The sequence below is a fragment of the Mustela erminea genome, chromosome 1 (genome assembly GCF_009829155.1).
Source record: "Mustela erminea isolate mMusErm1 chromosome 1, mMusErm1.Pri, whole genome shotgun sequence".
NCBI classification, from domain to species: domain Eukaryota; kingdom Metazoa; phylum Chordata; class Mammalia; order Carnivora; family Mustelidae; genus Mustela; species Mustela erminea.
This window is the reverse complement of record NC_045614.1, coordinates 154746229-154766553: the sequence shown is the minus strand read 5'-3', so window position 1 is coordinate 154766553 and position 20325 is coordinate 154746229. Positions and strand designations below refer to the sequence as shown.

The following is a 20325-nucleotide window of genomic DNA, read 5'->3' as shown; positions in this document are numbered from 1 at the left end:
CATTTTGAAAGCACTAAGATCATTTCCGGCTTCTGCCTATACAGTTGGCTCCTTACTGTTTCTCAGGGGACAAGGAAAATGAAATAGAAAACTGAAAAGAGTGACTTTTCTAAGTTTGTTAACGGCTCTGGTGGACAGTTTGGGTGGAGGAGTGGCAGCCAATGGCTGTAGTGACCCTTAATTCCCCACCTAAATCCTAGAACAGGAACTGGCAAGGATCCTAGGGCAGGTCCCTACCTTCAGGTCTCCCGGACACAGTGTTTATCTCTTCCTTTCTTAAAGGATCGAGCAATAAAACAGCAAGCTTCTTTGAAAGGGGCTCTTTCTAGTTTGGTCTGGAAAAAAAAATTCTTCCCTAAACGCAACGGAGCGGTCTCCTGCTTTTCTCACGTTCAGTCATCCACAGAAGTTTAGGGGTGCGGGGGTGGGGGTGTAATTTATGTCTATTACAAGCTCAAAACAGAAACACTTTAGGGCGATAGAGAATTATTACCCAGTTCCTCAAAACCACTCGGTCTGTGTGAAAAAAAATCTCAGCTCTGCATTGCTCTTTTGCCCAAGTTATCCATTTAACATCCTTTTCCTTATTGCGTGTTACTGCTTATATCTGGATCCATTTTCTACATTTAGTGTGAACCTGAATGTAGTGATGTATCAATAAGGGTTTGGGCTCATTTAGAAAAAATCCACACAAATAATTAATTCCTGGCCATGGTATGTCGTATTTCCACCTATTACTTCCACAATTTCCACTTGAGGGTTCCATGAATATTTTGTTGGCATTTTTACCATCCTGCAAGTGCATATTTAGCTAGTTCTTCTGGGCCGAGCAAATGTGCATCGTTTGGGGAGAAAATGCCAACCTAAACTTTCATTTTTGGTTTTCCTTTTTTTTTGGTTTCTCTTATGTGCTGTTTGGGTTATTTTCGGGCTTCTGGCAACTTTAGTTTATCTTTATCTTAATTACGCTTCAAAAATCAGCCCAGGTGTAATTTTCTCTGGCTGCTTTCTCTGAACACTCCAAGCTGGCAATGTCTCTCTCATATCTGCTGATCTCGTATCTTGAACATTTCCTCTTGTCACGTTCTCGTGGCCTAATGTCGTCAAACTCTACCAAGTCTCCTCTATGACCGTGATTTTTGCCTCATCTCTGTAACTGCAAGGGACACCTAGCAGTGTACCTGGCACATTTTGTATGCTATATCAGTGAGCATTCTCTGAAGAAACAGAACCAGTATATACAAACGTGGAGAGACAGAGGTTTATTCTAAGGAACTGACTCCCTTGAATGGTGGAATTTGGCAAGTTCAAATCTGCAAAGTAGGCCAGCAGGCTGGAGACCCAGGGAGGAGCAGATGCTGCAGCTCAAGTCTATGGAGGCAGAGTGAATGTCCCTTTTAGAATTTCTATAAAAGAAGAGGAAGAGAGTTTTATTTGAGCCCAAGTTAGGACAGCTGCCTGGGATACAGTCTTCACAAAGAAGAGAGGGAACATTTGGTATAGGGTTTTGTGCATTTTTTTAAAAAGATTTTATTTATTTATTTGAGAGAAAGAGAGAGAGAAAGATAGTGAGAGAGAGCAGGAGCTAGGAGGAGAGGGAGAAGCAGACTCCCCACTGAGCAGGGAGCCCGATGCAGGGCTTAACCCCAGGACCCTGGGATCACATCCTGAGCTGAAGGCAGATGCTTAACTGACTGAGCCACCCAGGCGCCCCAGATATGTACATTTTTACATAAAAAGTTACAGATTATTAGACAAAGAACATTCAGAAAGCTTCAGACCTTAAGTTTCTAAAACATGCAGGGCTGTATGACGTTAATCTTATGGGAAGGAGGGAAATCTCTTACTTTTTCTTGTCTTTTGTGCTCAGGAGACACCTTTGTGGTGATTTTAACGAAGCAGATATACAATGTGTGCTCTGGGCAGAAATAGAGCCCATGCTTTGAGGGCTTGCTGAATTGATTTGACTTGGTAAATGTTGAAGTATAGATTCCTTGGGAGCCCAGAAGCAGGGCCCATAAATATAAAAAGTTGAGAACTTCCTTTATCAAGTCTGAGGACAGTCTGCTGGCAGAATTCCTCCTTTCATGGTGGTCAGTCTTTTTTTCTTTTTTCTTTCTTTTTTTTTTTTTTTAAAGATTTTATTTATTTATTTGACAGAGAGAGATCACAAGTAGGCAGAGAGGCAGGCAGAGAGAGAGAGAGAGAGGAGGAAGCAGGCTCCCTGCCGAGCAGAGAGCCCGACGCGGGACTCGATCCCAGGACCCTGAGACCATGACCTGAGCCGAAGGCAGCGGCCCAACCACTGAGCCACCCAGGCGCCCCAGTCTTTTTTTCTTATTAAGGCCTTCACCTGAATTGGTCAGGCCTGCTAATATCATGGACGATCATTGGGTTTCCTTAGTATCTACTGATTTCAGCATCCATCTCATCTAAAAAATACCTTCACAGAAACATCTAAAAAAATGTTTGACCAAATATCTGGGTATTACTGCCTTGCCCAAGGTAATTTGCTCACTGAGTCTCCTGAGTTGAATTGATGATCCAGGATATGTGAGCCAGCTGCCTTGGGCTCTTCCAAATTCTCCTATACTAGCTTTTTTCTGTTTTCTTTTAAAAAGCCTCAGCTTGATTTTTCCCCCCACTGTAAGTCATTTTAACAGATGTTTACTGAAGTTCTCTTCCGCGGTATGTTTTCTTTTGAATCTTTCTGTTATTTTGTGTCTGTTAGAGAGTTCAGGGGGCCCTGCCTATTAACCATTTCCTGTTAGCTGGTGCATAAGCTTGCTTTCTCACTCTTTTGTACGTTCTCATGCTTTAATTAGATGTGGTATTAGACATTCAGGACTGTGAAGTGGCAAAGATTTGTTTAATACCCTGTTTTTCAGTTATCTATGCTTCTTCTGTTTTCCTTCAAATGGAGTAGCTTTGACCTACTTTGGTTGGAGGACAACAGAACCAGGGCCTCATTTTCTTTGTATCAATATGAAAGGGAATTTATTCCAGAAGCATTATCTTATCTGAGCATTTGCAATCAATTATGTATCACTGTATATAGTATAGTATTAGAAATAGAATATAAAGTTGTATACAAAATGACCCAATTAAAAAAATGTGCATAAAATAAAGACTGTATACAGCATGAGTGATGAAATTTGAGTGGTTCTGTTTTTTCTGTTTTCTAAAATTTCTTTATACACATAATAAATAAGAATTCTGATTATGAAAGATTAAAAGTTTCTCCATACTCCTGGAAAACTCTCCCATTACCCCCTTGAGAGGTAATCATAATCATTAGCAACTTGATGTGTACCTTTCAGTCATTTTACACACACACACACACACACACACACACACACACAGAACCCCCTTTTTTTAACCTAAGACCATATACATTCTTCATTCTAAAATTAGATTTTTTTTAATCTAACAAAATTATCTCTCAGCTCTTTCCATGTAAGCTTGATTATTTATCCAAACTCTACTGATTTAAATGTCTACCTCATGGTTTTGAAAAGTTCCATAATTATGCCATGATTCAGGAGAAGGAAATGCATATTCCCATGTAAATAGATACTGAGGTTGTTTTCAATTTTCTACTATTAGAAACAATTCTGCAAAGGACATTCAGGAACATATATCTTCATGAATATTTGTGACTATTTTTTTTTAAAGATTTTATTTATTTATTTGACAGACAGAGATCACAAGTAGGCAGAAAGGCAGGCAGAGAGAGAGAGAGAGAGAGGAGGAAGCAGGCTCTCCACGGAGCGGACAGCCTGATGCGGGGCTCAATCCCAGGACCCTGGGATCATGACCTGAGCCGAAGGCAGAGGCTTTAACCCACTGAGCCACCCAGGCGCCCCTTTGTGACTATTTTTTTAGGAGAAATTTTTAGAAGCTTTCCCAACATTTCTGCTGGAAGTATGCATTACTTTTATCATTTAACAAAGTAAACATTTTATTTTATTTTATTTTTAAAGATTTTATTTATTTATTTGACAGACAGAGATCACGAGTAGGCTGAGAGGCAGGTAGAGAGAGAGGAAGAGAAGCAGGGCCCCTGCCGAGCAGAGAGCCCGATGTGGGGCTTGATCCCAGGACCCTGGGAACATGACCTGAACCAAAGGCAGAGGCTTTAGCCCACTGAGCCACCCAGGCACCCCACAAGGTAAACATTTTATTAAAAAACATTTTAAAACTATCATGAGGCAGCAGCATCAAATGAGGTTACATGGCTTGGTCCATGTCACGAGAGAGGGTCCTGGGTCAGGGCCTAGCATATACCTGGTACACCATAGGTATTTAATGTCTGTAAGATATATAAAAATCACTCCAAGACATTGTTAACAATTCTTTATGAAAAGTATCATTATTTCCACCTTACAGTTGAAACATCTCAGAGGTCAGGTCTGAGTCCCACAAGTTTGTTTCTCAGGAAAAGCCTCAAAATGCCAGATAATACTGGATTGGTGAGTAATACAATACTTGTAGTACGTCTTCTTCAGTAAAACTGGGGGTAGAGAACTAAATCTTCAACACCTCTGTATTTCCAGCATCTACACTGATGCCTAGCAGTAGTAAAATGCCAGGTAAATATTAGTTCTTCTTGGCAGAACAGCATTCACTCTTTCCTTTATGAACGAAATCTTGGTTTTTGTATAAGACCCCCACCTCTCGGGGAAGATGTTCTATCCCTAATCAAAGGGGAGCTCATAATCTAACTTGCCTGCCAGTGGTTGATTTAGGAGAGGAGGTGCAGAGAGAGGCTTTCTTTTTTTTTTTTTTTTTAAAGATTTTATTTATTTATTTGATAGAGAGAGATCACAAGTAGACGGAGAGGAAGGCAGAGAGAGGGAAGCAGGCTCCCTGCTGAACAGAGAGCCCGATGCGGGACTCGATCCCAGGACCTGAGATCATGACCTGAGCCGAAGGCAGTGGCTTAACCCACTGAGCCACCCAGGCGCCCCGAGAGAGGCTTTCTTAACAGTTTCTTCATCCTTGAAAGAATAGACATAGCCTTTCCCATTAGGCCTTGTCTGTAATTGTAAATGGATTTGGTACCTGTCAGAGAAGTCAGCCCGGGGATAAAGCTAACACAGTGAGAATAGCAGGGCAGAAAAATGGAAGGAACAGGATCCTTGATGGTAACAAAGAATTAACCCTGGGGATTTCTCATTTCTAAGATATTTTTTTGTAAGCTAAGCTAGACATGTCTAGACATTTTGTTTTATAAGATAGTAAGTGTCTTTATTATTTAAGCTGGTGAGTGTGGGGAATGGTGAGGGGGGTAGGGAGATTGTAATGGTTATTTGCAGGTATTTGGAGCTAACTGACAAATTGTTCTTTCAGTTTGCATGACCATGTCCTTGATGTCCCAGAAATATTTTCTAATTTTTGACCGAGGAGAAAAAAGTGTCAGGAGGTTAGCCTTAAAAATAAAATAGCCAATTATTTTAGCAGCAAAATGAGTGTATTCAGGAATAGCAGAGAAAATGCAGTTTGGGACTTGTAAACGCCAGTAAAACATAGTCAAGATCCAGAGAACAAGTGAGAGGGGTCTGCTTTTATGGAGGAATGGAGAAAGCTGGGTGGGGTAGTTTTGAATGAAAGCTTATGGGAGAAGAGCCAGAGATCAGGGTTGTGGCTACTTCTCAGTGGTTGAGATGTGGCAGTTTCTCACTGGCTGGGTTGTTGAGGGGCAAAGGGAAAATCTTCACTCCTGCTGTTGTAGTAAAGTAAGCTTCTTCCTCTAAGCATATATAAAATAAACTGCAATGCGTGGTACATGCATGAGAGCTTCCTTCTTTAGGGCTGCCTGACTCTGTTGTGAACAAAGTCTTCTTTTATTCATTTTCACATTTCACCATTCTGTTCAAGATGTTTCCTTGAAAACATCACTGATCAGGAGTCAGTTTTTCTGCATTTAGTGGTTTTGTCCTTTGGTGCCAGAAAGGACCTTCCCTGGTTGTCATGACCCATGTCAGAGGTAAAGTGCACAGACTGGAAAACATCGAGGTCACACCTGAGTAACAAGGAAGGGTAGGAGGGAGAATTCTCAGGCATTTCCCTTCTGAAGTTTATGCATTACCAGGGTTGTAAATAACCATTGGAGATCATCTCGAAGTGCTGAGTTAGCATCTCCCTATTTGGCATGCTGCTTCTACAAAGACTTGACAGGCAAAAGGTACAAAGTTTAAAAATGATTATACAAAATGAAATTAAAAGTAATGTGACAAATCCAGTTTGGGTGATGGCTCTAAACCAGGAGCCCAGATCTAAAGGTAACCAGAGAAAGAGGCCAAAGGACCACAGATCATTACATGAAATTTATTGTAGCCAATGTGCTTGTTGCCTAATTTTGTGCTGTTGGGGGTCTAATACCCCAGAAGAATTTATCCATACAGGACAGGTGGTATTGCCTATTCAAACACCTCCTTGTTCAGCGAGTAAATAACCAAGGGCTATTCAATCATCCAAAACTACTTTAGGCAGCAAGTCAAGTGATTAGTTTTGGGCTGCTATTGTTTTGGCTGTGGTTGACTAACTCTCCCAGTATTAGGAAGAAATTCCTGATCATCTTTTCCTCAGCAAACCCAGAGTCCTGTATGCTTCCTAGAAGTTTCTGTTTAAGATGGCCATGAGGGTTTAGTGGAGTAGACCAGTGGTAGGCTTCTGACTGTTATGAAGAGAAAACAGAATAGTAAATACAGGAAGAGCACATTGCCCTTTTCATCCTCCAGCTGTCAAGACAGTGACCTGCCCCGAGTATAGGGGCCATTATGAAACCTCCTCACATAAAGGAGTTGCCAAGTACTTGACCAGTGAGGTGAGTTTCCCAGTCACTATGAAGTTTGAGGGGGGTTACCAAGTAGGTATAATATTTTATAATAGGATTTTTAGCCACAGAAGACACAGTAGCCTGCATACAGGGAAAAGCTTCAGTCCAGTGAAAAAACATACAAACCATGACTAAAACATAATTTATCCCTGAGGTGAGAAAACCTGAATGAAATCCATTTGCTAAACCTTGAATGGCCCATTGGGGAATTTAAAGTGTCCAGGAGTGATGGTTGTATTTTGTGTTTCTCTAGGTTGTATTTTGGGCAGGTGGGGCAAGAAAATAGGCACTTTCTGTCATTATTTCCCCACTAGTCTGGGTTCATAAGAGTTATGATCTTATCAGTGAACCAGTGATTCAATGCATGTACAGTAGTAGTCAGTAATGGGAGTTTTCTGGACTCTGCTAGGACTGGATTTCTATTTGGGCCAAACCAAATTTCTCTTTTTATTGAACCAACAGTTATGAGGTTTCCAGTTTTGTTTTCCCTTTCCTGGGACCAATTTTTGAGCATCTCTAGTAAACTTTTCTCGATTATCATTGGGGGAACATTTCTGTGGACCGTGACAGAGGCATGGTTGTTCATTCTTCTGAGTGCAGTGTTCTTGTAGAAACATCAGTGAGGAACGCCCAGGGACCTGAAAAATCACCAAAGTGGCAGTAGAAGTCTGGCATCTAATAATATGGCTTTTTGAAGCTAAGAACCATTTTAAATTTTATCTTAGTTGGAAGTATGGAAGCCTTGCTGTTTCCATAGCATTCCAAAGTCATAAGCTACTCCAAAGGAATAGCTCCTGTCTGTATGGATATGGATCCTTGGCTAAATGCAGGCCTGAGTGAGAGCATACAGTTCGGCCTGTTGGGATGAGGTAGCCAAAGGCAAGGTACCTCAAGAACATCAAAGAGTTGCAGCTGTATAGCTCGCACAAAATGTATCATTTTTACCTTTTAAATAAGAAACATCAGAAAACCATGGAAAGTCGGCATGATAAAGCAGTTTCTGTAAGTCATTATGGGAATCAGAACGTGGTTTGTCAGTAGTAAGCAGCAGTGAGAGGTTTTGTCCATGGAGGGAGAAGAATCGCAGGGTTAAACTTATTGAACTGAGGAAGAGTCTGGTAAGTAGCAAGAAGATTGTATAGGAGGTGAGGCAACCAGACGAAAGGTAGTGAATAGGGTCAGCATTTAGAAAGGCTTCTACCACATGGAGTGCAAGAATAGTCATGGCGGGGGGAATCTCATGATTATTTCTTCAGTGGCCTTCACTAAAAGGACTGTGGGAGAAATGGTCTGAGACAAGGGAGGGTACCCTTGTACAGTAGGGTCTAGTTATTGGCTATGATACACACTCTTTGGGTAAATGTGGTCCCCATGTTTTTGGGTGAGTACCATAAGAGCATTCCTTTATTTTTAACGTACAAAAAGGAAAAAGAAGAAATTGATCATCACAATATCCACGGGCAGAGGGATTTATTAAGCTTTCCTTTTAAGGCTTTATTTATTTTTTTTTTCCCTTTAAGGCTTTAAAGGCTAAGTCATCTTGATCTTCCTAAATAATATGGTCAAGTTAGTAGTTTTTTTAGCATAACATCTATGGGATGGGCCATAAGAGAGAGATTTGGACAGTTTCCACAATCAGTAGCTAGCTAATCCCCCCAAACCCTCATAGTTGGTACCTAGTTTTGAGTTTTGGGAAATTCAAGATGCCATGAACCCTATTTGGATCTAAATGAGGTCCTTGTTCCAAAATCAGGTGCCCTAGATAGCAAACCTGAATTTGAACAAAGCACAATTTTATTATTTTTTTTAAAGAGACTTCATGTCCCTTTAAAGCTAAACGTTTTACCAGATGAATGCTGTTCACCTGTGAAGAGGCTAGGAAAGAGACCAGAGAAGGAAGTCATCTAAGTATTGTAATAATGCACAACCTCCAAGAAATTTTGTATAATTTGATCAGCCTTTAAGGCTAGTGAGACATAAGAAGGGGTTTCAGGAAAACCCTGGGGCATTACTGTTCAGACTTTTGGTTGTTCTTCTCAAGTAAAGGCAGAGCTACTGGCTACTGGCTGGTCTTATGCACTGAGCAGTATATAAACCAACCAGTTAAAAAATGTGCTTTCAGTGGGGGATGGAGGCACATAAATAGGGGAATCGGTAAAACAAGGTGGTGAAGGATGACGACACTATTTATGGCTCAGAGATCCTGCACAAAACTCTATCTGTAGCCATTCAGTAGCATAAATGAGTCAGGAGTCTAAATGATAGCAACATTAACAGGCAGCATAAAGTAAGAGGAAACTAATGGCAAAGAACAACCCTAGTTATTATTTATATTCAAGCCAAAGAAACACTTTTTCCATGGATTTTTGTTGAAAGAGCACTATGTGATATGAACAATATCCTCAACAGACATTTTAAACTGAAACAGTTATGAGTTTTATAGGAATGCTTATTAAAAACATCCCTCACCAGGGAACTTGGACTACATCCTCAGAGGCTGGCAGTGATTTGATTTCTGTAAACAATTAAAAATCACTTTGGCTAAGGTTGAAGGTGGAGGTGGGGGTTTGCCGGAAAAGGGCACAAAGGAATATTCTGAAGTAATGAAAATATTCTGTATCTTGATTATGACTACTCAGATATATATATATATATATATATATAAAATATATATAAACTCATGATATTTATTAAAACTCATGAACAGAACACCAAAGGAGTGCATTTGCATCTCGATTAAAAATAAAAACAAAACTCTCAGGCCAAGTCTGGATAATTACAGCCAGAAAAATAGGCATAGCAAATTAAAATTTTGGACAAATATATAGAATACTTACATACGGTGATTCTAATTCTTTTCAAGGATAACATAATTAATTTATCCAAACAAAAATACTGTTAGTTTGTCTTTGCTTTTATTTACTATCAGGATGCAAAAATTCCAAACTGCTACAAAATAAATGATGAGTTAAAATTAACTTATTCCTTACAACCACCATTAGAAGTAGGTGCTATTATTTCCCCATTTTATGGGAGGGAGTTCCGACAAAGGCCTTGCACTCAGGACCCTTTCCCCAGTATTTGGCCACACCCTGGCTCACGATAACCCACAAAAGCTCGACAGACCAAAGGTCCCCAGGCATCAGCAAAGGGCTACAGGTGAATCATCGTCACTCAGTCCGAGTCCGGTTCTCTGAGCGGCGACATTCCGCTAGAGGCTGCGCAGCGCCGTGGCCAGACCAGGTATCTGGTGACACTCTTCCCGTGGCCCCCAGCGGGGCTCATAACGGAACGCCGCTGCCGGGAAGGCATTCAGCCCCCGACCCGTCCACTTTCCGGCGAGCCTGGGCCCCCGAACGCGGCTGCGCGGCTCCACCCCCTCCCTTGTGCGCTCCACGGGCGGCGAGGTCATTCTGCGCCTCCACATAGCGGATCGGGCCCTCTCCGCGCACCCTGAACCCCCGGGGCTCGGCCCCGCCCTCGTCTCGCGAGCGCTTCCGAACTGGCGATCAGGTACTTGTACCCGCCGCCCTGCCGGCCGGGCGTGGGTCCCGCCTGCCCTCCTTCCCGCCGACTCTCCTCGGCCCGGCCCCCGCACGCGCCTCCGCCTCCCCCAGAGACCCGCGCGTTCAGCCTCGCGTGCTCCGCGCGCTCGTGTCTACCGGGTGGTGACCAGGCGCCCACCCACGCAGCCCCCTGCCCAGGCGTGTTTCCTCATCACCACCACCAAAAAAGAAAAATTAAGGAGGGGGTGGTGGGGAGGAGGACTGTGCTTCTGCCCAGAGCTTAGTTTTGAAGTTTTGAATTTGAATATATAGTTCGGGGCCAAGAGTGTGAACGGTAGAAGAGCAGTTTAAGCAGTAATGGTGTTCTGAAAGCGGAAGGCTGAGAGCAGTACGTGTAAATGTTAAAAGAGAATTTCCAAGGAAAGAGATGGTCATCGTCCCCCACCCCTGCTAGCAACTCCCCAAAACACACTTTTGGGTAGAGCCAGAAGGAATGGCAGAATAGAATCTGGGGCATTGGGGGAGGGAGACAGGGGGTTAAAAGTTGGTCCTTAAAAGCCAACTAAGCTGGTCTCCGAAGGTCTCAGGAGCCCAAGATGGGAGCCCTTACTCTCCTATTTATAGACGGGAAAATCAAGGTCCAGAGTGCATGGCTGTCCACAGCCATACACCTGATTCTTGGCAGAGCCAGGTGTAGTAGCCCAGAACACCTGTTCCTAGGCATTGTTTGTAAATAATAAAATATGGAAATTACGTTTTACAAATATCCTGTATGAGTCAAGAACTCAGCAAGGTCAGTAAATCCTGTTTGGTAAGCTCAGCCTGTCTTCACCATTTACCCTTCTCCAGGTGCTTGCCGCCCTGCCCTCCCTGGCCCACAGAAGTGCAGTCCACCGGCAGCGGCAGCGAGGCGTTTAAAAGTGCCTGGTCCCTACGAGTGAAGTAGGTGGGTAGATTTGGGGTAGATGGTGGAGGGCTTTGAACATGAATGATGCAGGCAATAGGGCACGATGAATATTGGAAATGCACATATGGTACCTCGCTCACCAGGGATTAGATTTGTCGAGGGAATATTAAGTGAGATCCCAAGACTCTAGAAGCCAAATCATTAAGCAGAAAGACAAAATTAAAATACTGCTGTTGAAAGGAAGGTTGTGGGGAGAAAGATTCTAGTTCAATAACAGAAAAATCTTTTTCCCTAGTTGACTATGAATGAAAATGGTGCTTACTATGTGTTAAGCACTGCTGTAAGAGCTTTACAAAAATTAATTTATTTACTTCTCACAGCAAATCAATGAGGTTGTTACTATTTTGTCACCATTTTAGAGATGTAGAGGCTGAGGTGCAAAGAGGTTGCCCAATGTAAGTAGATCTGTGCTGAGGAGTGGCCTGAAATCTGAAGATTTGGGTCTCAGTGCCTCCATCATTGGGTGTGTAAATTTACCCTCTCTGAGCCTCCGTTTTCTTATCTGCAAAATGCATATTGTTGTCCTGGCCTACTACTGAGATGAAAAGTGCAGGTACTTTACAAACTGTGCATTGCGACGCCAAGGGAACATACTACTATTTAATAAAGGAGGGATACACTTCCAGGCCAAATCCCAGTGAAAAAGAGAAAATGACAAGCTTGGTTTGACTTGTAGAATTTAAGGGCCTTGCCACTCACAGAGAGGCAAAGATGGAGTCATAGTTAAAATCGTTGGCTTTGATAAAAAATAAATAAAAAAAAAAAAAACAAGAAAAAAAAAAAAAATCGTTGGCTGTGGAACCCTGTGACCCAGCAATTGCACGACTGGGTATTTACCCAAAGATTCCCAAAGATGTAGTGAAAAGAAGGGCCATGTGCACCCCAATGTCCACAATAGCCAAACTCTGGAAAGAGCCCATACACCCTTCAACAGACGAATAAAGAAGATATGGTCCATATATACAATGGAATAATACTTAGCCATCAGAAAGGATGAATACCCAACTTTTGCATCAACATGGATGGGACTGGAGGAGATTATGCTGAGTGAAATAAGTCAAGCAGAGAGAGTCAGTTATCATGTGGTTTCACTTATTTGTGAACATAAGGAATAGCATGGAGGACATAAGGAAAAGGAAGGGAAAACAAAAAAAGCGGGGGGTGGGAATCGGAGGGGAACATGAACCATGAGAGACTATGGACTCCGAGAAGCAAACTGAAGGTTTTAGAGGGGAGGGCAGTGGGGGGATGTGTCAGCCCAGTGATGGGTATTAAGGAGCATATGTAATGCATGGAGCACTGAGTTTTATATGCAAACAGTGAATCATGGAACACTACATCAAAAACTAACAATGTACTATACGATGACTAACGTAACATAATAAAAATTAAAAAAAATTATTTTTTAATTTTTAAAAAATTAAATCATTGGCTGTGAAGTCAGATGGACCTAAGCTGTAATCCCAGCCCTACCACTTATTACCTCTGTGACCTAAGACAAGGCACATCATGTTTCTCATACTGCATTCTCTTGGTGATCCTCAATGTACTCACCTCTAAAATGGGTCTAATACATTGTTTATAGAGCAGTTGTTAGGCTTGAATGAGATGCACTTAATACAATGCCTAGGGGTAGCGAGTTCTCAATAACATGTAGATAGGGCCATTATTTTTTTGATTCTTCTTTTTCCTCATCTTCTATGTATCTTAATATTCCTACAGGGACAGCCTCACCATGTGTGAGGGACTGATAGAGAGGTATGTGGCTGCCATGGTGCTGAGTGCAGCTGGAGATGCCTTGGGGTACTTCAACGGGAAGTGGGAGTTTCTCCGGGATGGAGAAAAGATTCACCGGCAGCTGGCCCAGCTTGGTGGTTTGGATGCCATAGATGTGGAGAGGTGGAGAGTCAGCGATGACACGGTGATGCACCTGGCCACAGCAGATGCTCTTGTGGAAGCCGGCAAGGTCTTGGATTTGGCTCACCTGTATTCCCTACTTGCTAAGCATTACCAAGACTGCATGGAAGACATGGATGGCCGCGCACCAGGTAAGTGCAGCCAGTGGAGGTCACGGGCAGGTGGAGGAGAATACAGCAGGCCCAAGGCACTCATTAAAAATGTTAACTGAGGGTGCCTGAGTGGCTCAGTGGGTTAAGCCGCTGCCTTTGGCTCAGGTCATGATCTCAGGGTCCTGGGATCGAGTCCCGAATCGGACTCTCTGCTCAGCAGGGAGCCTGCTTCTCTCTCTCTCTCTGCCTGCCTCTCTGCCTACTTGTGATAAATAAAATCTTCAAAAAAAATTGTTAACTGAGATTTCAATATCAAGGATTTTTTTGTAGTTGTGATAAAAATAGAAACAATCTAAACGTTCTCTGATTTATTTAAGTATGGTGATGCATTCACAGCTATTTAAAATTATGCAGATAAGTATTGACTGATAAAAAAAGATACATATTAAATTAAAAAATGAGGCTTACAAAATACAGCGGGCACCCAAAAGCATGTTGTTGTTCCTAACCGGTTGCTCCTTTTCCCAGCCTGGTATTCCATCTATCAGCCTCTTTCTGGAATTCAGGATCTCCCGTGGTCAGGTTTTCGTTGGGTTCTCTAAGGGCTTGGGTTCGGAGTCTGATGGTTTTGATGGAGTCACTAGCTAGCTGGTGAAGTGATTTTTGAGCAGGGTTCTTAAGCTCTGAGCCTGAGCTTAGTCACTTAAGAATAATCTTGTATGTTAAGCCTACCTTTTTGAGTTACTGTGATGTCTCAGTAATAACTGATAGAGATTCCAAGACTCTATGAATCTGGTTCTTATGTCATCCGTCTTCTCATGCTAGAGATTATATAGGACGTTAGGAAAAGTGTTGGCTTGGGGTTTGGGGTCAGGGGGCATTCATCATATTTGGGGGGCTTTACCTTTCCATCAGAGAAACTTAGGGACCGAACTTGGTTCTTTCCTCCTATGGAGGCCTTTGCTTCGGTTACACTGAGCCTTTGCTCTCCCTGACTCTTGCCAGGGGGTGCTTCAGTGCAGAATGCCTTGCTGCTGAAGCCGGATGAGGCCAATGGCTGGAGGATTCCCTTTAACAGCCATGAGGGTGGCTGCGGGGCGGCTATGCGTGCCATGTGCATTGGCCTCCGGTTCCCTCACCGCAGCCAGCTGGACATGCTGATCCAGGTGAGCATCGAGAGCGGCAGGATGACCCACCACCACCCTACAGGCTACCTGGGAGCCCTTGTTTCTGCTCTTTTTACAGCCTATGCTGTGAATGGCAAGCCTCCCAGGCAATGGGGAAAAGAACTGATGGAGGTGCTACCAGAAGCTAAAAAGTACATTATCCAATCAGGCTACTTTTTGGAGAAGAACCTTGAACACTGGTAAGTTGGTATGTGCATGCTCCTGCTGGAAAATGAATCCAGGGGGCACCTGGGTGGCTCATTTGGTTAAGCGTCTGCCTTTGGTTCAGGTCGTGGTCTCAGGGTCCTGGGACCGAGCCCCACATCGGGCTCCTTGCTCAGTAGGGAGCCTGCTTCTCCTTCTCCTTCTGCCCCCGCCCCATGCTCTCTTTCTCATGTGCTCTATCTAAAACAAATAAATAAAATCTTAAAAAAAAAAAAAGACTGAATCTGAGTGTACACATGCAAGCACATGGGCGCTTAGAATTCATAGATCAAAGCAACCATCCTGGTGTTCACCATCCATTTTTGTTATCTGCTACATCCAGCACTGCCCCTCCCTCTGCCGCCTGCTGAAGGGTTTCAAGTTCAGTGGCAGAAATGGTTGCCACCATGTAGCCAGTGAAGACCTCAATGGGTAGTACACCTGCAGGGCTTCCCTGTTCTGTATTCCAGCCTTCTATCGGTTTTGTGGTTATCCTATACTGCTAAGTTCATGTTACTATGAACTTCCCTGCTTATTTCCTAGAACCCATTTCTTCAGTGTTGTCATGACACACAGTGTTTTGAAATCCTCGGTTACAGTGCCCACAAGATAGGTTTTTTCACTAGCTCGTTATAAGTGGTAAAGCCACAGTTTCCCTTTTGGGTGAGTTGATGTCACATCACCTTTCTTGGAATAAAGAGGTCCAGAAGCTTTCTACTGAAATCACCTGTGGTCGTGATGTTCCAAAGTTCTATCTTGAAAAAAAACGGTATAGTATATAAGGAGATGATGTGTTAATTAGGCTGACTAGAGTAACCTTTTCACTGTGTATCTATTATATCATCTTGCATGCCTTAAATATATACAAGTTTTATTAAGAAAACAAAGCAGGGGCCTGGGTGGCTCAGTCGGGTAAGCGTCTACCTTCACCTCAGGTCATGATCTCAGGGTCCTGGGATCGAGCCCCATGTCAGACTCCCTGCTCAGTGGGGAGTGCTTCTCCCTCTTCCTGCACTTCACCTGCTTGTGCACTTGCTCTTTCTCTCTCTTTCTGTCAAATAAAATTTTAAAAAAATAATAAATGAAGGGGTGTCTGGGGGGCTCAGTTGTTTGAGCTTCCAACTGTTGGTCTCAGTTTCAGTCTTGATTACAGGGTTGTGAATTCAGGACCTACACTGGGCTCCACAGTGGGCATGGAGTCTATTAAAAAAAAAAGTGGTGCCTGGATGGCTCCCAGTGGGTTAAAGCCTCTGCCTTCGGCTCAGGTCGTGATCCCAGAATCTTGGGATCGAGCCCCACATCGGGCTCTCTGCTCAGCAAAGAGTCTGCTTCCCTCTCTCTTTCTCTCTGCTTGCCTCTGCCTACTTGTGATCTCTGTCTGTCAAATAAATAAATAAAATCTTTAAAAAAAAAAGAAGAAGAAGAAGAAAAAAAAGCAAGTAAGTTTCATCTTTGGAAGGTGATATTTGATACTGTTCTCAATTCAGGAAAAATAGACCTTCATTTCTCACCTTTAACTTCCTGTTTTATTTAGCAGCAGGTATTGGTGCCTTGTTTATATTAATCCTTGGCAAAAATTTATTGAACAAATGGCACTTAAAGATTTTGAGTTTTTTTTTTAAAGATTTTATTTATTTATTTGACAGAGAGCGAGAGATCACAAATAGGCAGAGAGACAGACAGAGAGAGAGATGAGGAGAAGCAGGCTCCCTGCTGAGCAGAGAGCCCTATGCAGGACTTGATCCCAGGCCCCTGGGATCATGACCTGAGCCAAAGGTAGAGGCTTAACCCACTGAGCCACCCAGGCGCCCCAAAGATTTTGAGTTTTTAATACAATTTTGATATTAGCACAAGAAGTTGAAGTCATTTTGGAATTCTCTCCCTGTTCCCACATCTATCTGGTACCTCTCAAATTTATTGTTTCAATTGACTGTAGAATTTTTCCTTCCTGCAGGTCCTACTTTCAAGACCAATGGGAAAAATACCTAAAACTTAGAGGGATTTTGGATGGCAAGTCAGCCCCTGTCTTCCCCAAGCCCTTTGATGTCAAGGAGAGGGATCAGTTCTATACCTCCGTGAGCTACTCTGGCTGGGGTGGCAGCAGTGGCCACGACGCCCCCATGATTGCCTACGATGCCATCTTGGCTGCGGGAGACTCCTGGAAGGAGCTTGCCCACCGAGCCTTCTTCCACGGGGGAGACAGCGATTCTACTGCTGCTATTGCTGGCTGCTGGTGGGGAGTTATGTATGGTCTGAAAGGAGTGAGCCCCTCCAACTATGAGAAACTGGAATACAGAAACCGGCTGGAGAAGACAGCCAGGGCTTTGTATGCTCTGGGCTCAAAGGAGGACACTGTAATTGCCCTTTAGTGAGATGTGATGTCATCTCTTGTTTTTTCCCTCTTGTGTGGTCCAGTTTCTTTTCACTTTTTCCCAGGTCAAGAGTTTTAACCTTATACTCCAGGAGTTTTGAGATGACATGTCCCTTGAGCACCTGAAGCTCATTTTTCCAAACTCACCCTATCCTCCCCCAAATCGGTCCCTCTTTCCATCCTGAAGAATTCTTATCTCCATTGACAGAGTCCGCGTCTCCCCAAGGTAGAAGTCTTCAAGCCTCACACTTGAGTCTTCATGTTCATCATCTAAACTTTGACTTAAGTTTTTTCTGTTTGTTTCAGGTTGAGTTCCCCAAAGGTGGACTCTCAGACAAGGATTTAAATACAAGTCATCTACTGGGGAGGTGACTCCAGGAAGTGATAGGAGAATGGGGAAGTGAGACAAGGAGGGCAGGGAGGCCAGTACAACATACATTACTGAGCACGTTACCACTGGGGGCAGTGGGAGTTAGTCCATCTGGGTTTTCGGGGTAAGCCATGGCTCGGAGGAGTCGCAACTGAGGAGCAAGCAAACCAAGGTGTTTATCCATCTGACAGTGGTTGAGGACCTCTCCTAGGGATGCTCACTCCTTGGCACTTCTCAGCCGGCCTCTTGTGCAAGCCACACCCAGCTGTCTTTAGGCAAAGACTCAGGTGCTTGCAGCAGCATACAGTGCATCGGAACAGTGAGGGTGATAATGTGGGGTTCCAACAATCTCTGCAAGGTGGTTCTACCTCAGTATCCTTCACATGTACTACCTCTTTTACCTTTCTGCACCATCCATCTCTCAGCTGGATTTCACAGTCCAGGCTACTCAGGTATGAGAGGTGCCACTCCTAGGCATGCTCTGTACGTCACTGGCTGTGACACTTCACGTGTTGCTGGTTTCATTGTCCATCTGCTTGTCTTTATTCTCCTCCAGACACAACCTAGCACAGTGCCTGCGAACATGGGAGGTTCTAAATTTGTATATATGATGTGAATGTTGTTAATTAACTTGCCTGGTGCCTTAACTCCATTCTTGACTCCCTTCTTCTTGCCCTCCAGAGTTCTCTTTACAAATAACATCAGTCATGCTGAAATTCTACTCACAGTCCAGTGAATGTGCACCCCCTTTCCTCATTTCTTGATGCTCTTCCCTCTCCTTTTTCAACTGGTAGATTCTTACTCATCCCTCAAGCCCCAGCTCAGGTAGAACCTTCTAGGTGAAACCTGGTCTGATTGTTCAGGGACTGGGCCACTTTCTTCTCTTATGCCCACAGCCCTCTGTCTCTAGCCCTGTCACCACACTGATCCTGTCGTGTGGTCGTTGCATGTCTTCTGAGGACAGTCTCAGATTGCTTGTGAGGAATTGTTCTCTTTGTGGCCTCCCTGCCTGGCCCACAAGATACATTCAGTAAACATTACTTTGGAAGTTCATCCAATTGTGTGGGTGTGAATGCTTTCAACATGCCTTTCAACATGTTCCACGTCTGTTTCAGACACCTACTACTTCACGTTTCTGGGAGTGTCGTGTGATGTGCTGGGAGAAATGATGAGTCTGATGCTTTAACCAAGCCCATGCACGGACTTGTGTGAGACAAAACTCTCGGCTCCATATTTGCAGCAGGACTCCAGCAGAGGCATGGGATTTATAAGTCTTATATACATATAGGGAGAAGGGAATTCCAAAGTTAATTTTCTGGCTCAAAAAGCTCTCATGTATTTAAATATTTAAGAAAACAAGCATGTTTTAAATATTACGAGTATGAAAACAAAGAAAACCAACTGGAATTGTTGACTTTCAAGGGTGCTTGTCTACAGGTCACAGAGCAATGTAATAACTTCTTAAATTCCCACATCTTAAAAGACTCCTTTATATAAATATTCTGATGTCAGTTTGAGAATCATAGAAAACACATGGTATGTACTTTTTTACACAAGGTTCCTGAGCAGATTAGGTTGGAGACCCTCATGACTGCTTTTCATTTCCCACTTGATAAGATCTCTTATAGCACAGAACAGTGGGTGTTTTTCTGCAGATGTAAGAAAAGAGGAAACATTTCTCCTTTGTCTCTCTCAGGTTTCTTTTTCTCAGTAGTTGGGAGCCTGCACTTTGAAGGTGGAACACTAGAATTCTCTCAGCACTAACCAAAGAGCAGACCTGGGATGATTCAATCCTACAGTATAGAAAAGAGCAGGGGAGAATTTTAACAAGTGAAATCTGAGGCATGACCTGTTTTACTTCTGTACCCGGTTTGGTAAATTGTCTGAATTTAGTGAGTAAAACATGAAATAATTTTATTTTTCCTCCATTACTGCCTTCAGTATACCGTGTTGAAGCTGCTTTTCCTGTTCCTTTGCAGATCACATAGTTTTTGGTCTTTTGATGGGGGGTGGGGAACATATTAAAAACCCAGCCCAGTTGATCCCAGTACAGTATATTTTTTAAAATTTCAGCTTTATTGAGGCATAATTGATATAAGATTATAAGGTATTTAAAGTACATTGTGGTGATTTGATGTACATATACATTGGGTCTAGACTCCCCCATCTAGTTAATGACCATATCCATCACTGCACACATTTATCTTTGGTGGTGGGGGGGTGAGCACATTTAAGTTCTACTCAGCAAATTTCAATTCTACAGTATAGTGTTATCAACTGTTGTCACCCTGTTATACCTTAGATCCTCAGACCTCATTCATCTTCATCTTTTACCAATCTCTCCCTGTTCTCCCACTTCCCAGCCCCTGACAACCACTTTCCTACTTTGTTTCTTTGAGTTTGACCTTTTTTTTTTTTTTTTTTTTTGAGATTCCACATGTAAGTGAGATACCATGCAGCATTTGTCTTTTTTTCTGTCTGGCTGTTTCACTTAGCATAATGCCTTAAAGTCCATCCCTGTTGTCGCAAATGGCTGGATTTCCTTCTTTCGCAGGGCTGGATGATATTTCATTGTATGTATTATGTATTATGTATATACCACACCTTTATCCATTCATCTGTTGACACTTAGGTTGTTTCCCTTTCTTGGCTATTGTGGATAGTGCTGCAGTGAACACAGACGTGCAGACCCTTTGAGACCCTGTTTTCATTTCCTTTGGATTTTTATTTTTTTAAAGATTTCATTTATTTGAGAGAGCATGCACAAGTGGGGGAAGGGGTAGAGGGACAAGCAGACTCCCCACTGAGCAGGGAGACTCAGATCATGACCTGAGCCACCCAGGTGCCTCTGATTTCCTTTGGATTTATACCCAGAAGTGGGATGGAATCCC

At 43.1% G+C, this 20325-nt stretch overlaps 1 protein-coding gene across 4 annotated transcripts; it reads left to right on the top strand.

The window, feature by feature from the left end:
- Window positions 1–9905: 9905 nt before the first annotated feature.
- ADPRH (ADP-ribosylarginine hydrolase) lies at window positions 9906–18487 on the top strand. Of its 4 annotated transcripts, none has more exons than XM_032347841.1 (5): window positions 9906–10354; window positions 11197–11289; window positions 13037–13362; window positions 14329–14689; window positions 16648–18487. In XM_032347841.1, exons 3-5 carry the CDS (start codon window positions 13050–13052, stop codon window positions 17060–17062), a joined length of 1089 nt encoding a protein of 362 aa, XP_032203732.1. In that variant the 5' UTR covers window positions 9906–10354; window positions 11197–11289; window positions 13037–13049; the 3' UTR covers window positions 17063–18487. The 4 variants fall into 4 exon arrangements, with proteins under 4 accessions (XP_032203732.1, XP_032203727.1, XP_032203722.1 ...); XM_032347836.1 differs by having other exon boundaries at window positions 9907–10354; window positions 11197–11297; XM_032347831.1 differs by having other exon boundaries at window positions 9910–10084; window positions 11197–11293.
- Window positions 18488–20325: the final 1838 nt, after the last annotated feature.

Excerpts from the sequence above, each read along its gene's own strand:
- ADPRH (XM_032347841.1), top strand. The coding sequence starts at position 13,050 with ATGTGTGAGGGACTGATAGAGAGGTATGTGGCTGCCATGGTGCTGAGT. Across the intron at positions 13,363-14,328 it reads CATGGATGGCCGCGCACCAG|GGGGTGCTTCAGTGCAGAAT; the intron begins GTAAGTGCAGCC and ends GACTCTTGCCAG. Across the intron at positions 14,690-16,647 it reads GAGAAGAACCTTGAACACTG|GTCCTACTTTCAAGACCAAT; the intron begins GTAAGTTGGTAT and ends TCCTTCCTGCAG.